Here is a 1,766-nt window from a genome sequence, read left to right on the forward strand (position 1 = left end):
TACCTCTCTATTTCTTTCTCTTTCCCCCCCCCCACACCCCGCTCTATCTCTCTCCCTTCAGTCTGTCTCTCTCTACCTCTCTATTTCTCTCGCCCTCTCCCCCTCCCTCTCCCTCACCCGCCTTCTATTACTCTCCCCCGCCAACCCTACCATCTCCTCTGACGACAACATAAACTTGAGCAGCGCTCGAAACAGTCTTCAGACCGTTTGTGTCAGTGAGAAAGGAAAGAAGGAAGATTTTACGGACCACCACGACAACAACAACAACAACATCTGTCACAACTACTATTAATACTACTACTATAATTATTACTCTTGCTATTATTATTATTATTAGTTGTTGCGGTTATTACTACTACAACTACTGTTTGTATTTTCTATTACTATTTGTACTACGACGACCGGTGTTGTTGCTTTCGTGAAAAAGACAGAAGCAGAATTTTACACACGACAACATTAACAACAACAACAGCAACATCTGTCACAACTACTATTAAGACTACTACTATAATCATTACTCTTGCTATTATTATTATTATTATTATTATTAGTTGTTGCGGTTATTACTACTACAACTACCGTTTGTATTTTCTATTACTATTCGTACTACGACGACCGGTGTTGTTGCTTTCGTGAAAAAGACAGAAGCAGAATTTTACACACGACAATATTAACAACAACAACAACAACATCTGTCACAACTACTATTAAGACTACTACTATAGTCATTACTCTTGCTTTGCGGTTATTACTACTACAACTACTGTTTGTATTTTCTATTACTATTCGTTCTACGACGACCGGTGTTGCTTTTCTCGTGAAAAAGACAGAAGCTGAATTTTTACAAACGACAATATTAACAACAACAACAACAACAACAGCAACAACAACCGCGACAGTAATAATGATAATAGTATTATCGAAATTATTATTATTGTTATTATTTGCAATTCTGACGATCACATCGACGACGATTACGTCGGCTGCGACGATGATGGTAACACACTGAAGCAAACGCGCTTAAAACCACGACGAGAAGAACCACCACCACCGCCACCATTACTACTACTACTACTACTACTACTACTGCTGCTATGACCGGTGATATCTTCTAAGATAGATAAAACTTACAACTCAAGCGCGACACACACCATCTCTGCAACAACCACAACAACAACGACCGCAAGAACTACTACTACTACTACTACTACTACTGCTACCGGTTTTTTAAGCGCTGCAAACAATAACTAAACTACTACACGTTGACAGTAACAATAACAAGGAAAAGTTATTTTAAAAAAATTTTTAATTTTTGAAGAAAAACTGAAATATGTATACCAGCGCTATTACTAGTACTACTACTTCTACTACAACGACTACTACCACTGCTATTACTTCTACTAATACGGGTACGATAATTAATAATAAGAATGGTAATAAGAATGACAATAACTGTCATTCTGTAAATAAAACGAAAAATACTACAACTATTGCTTCATTTACACACTGCTGGATCTACTACTGTTGGTTGTTTTGGTGTTTTGTCACGGTAAGTCCATTATTTTTTCATTAAATCATATATTTTCTTTTTACGACCGCGCAGGAGTGGCTGTGTGGTAAGTAGCTTGCTTACCAACCACATGATTCCGGGTTCAGTCCCACTGCGTGACACCTTGGGCATATGTCTTCTACTATAGCATCGGGCCGACCAAAGTCTTGTGAGTGGATTTGGTAGACGGAAGCTGAATGAAGCCCGTCGTATATAT

At 38.2% G+C, this 1,766-nt stretch overlaps 1 protein-coding gene across 1 annotated transcript in view; it reads left to right on the forward strand.

Moving 5' to 3' along the window:
• Nucleotides 1–139: 139 nt before the first annotated feature.
• LOC106868395 (ADAMTS-like protein 1) overlaps nt 140–1,766 on the forward strand; it is a 189,964-nt gene continuing 188,337 nt past the window's right edge. The window contains exon 1 of the mRNA XM_052973302.1: nt 140–1,549. Within this exon, the coding sequence (XP_052829262.1) occupies nt 1,331–1,549 (219 nt within the window). The 5' untranslated portion in view covers nt 140–1,330. The remainder of the gene's footprint in view (nt 1,550–1,766) is intronic.

This window comes from Octopus bimaculoides, chromosome 15, assembly GCF_001194135.2.
Source record: "Octopus bimaculoides isolate UCB-OBI-ISO-001 chromosome 15, ASM119413v2, whole genome shotgun sequence".
NCBI lineage: Eukaryota > Metazoa > Mollusca > Cephalopoda > Octopoda > Octopodidae > Octopus > Octopus bimaculoides.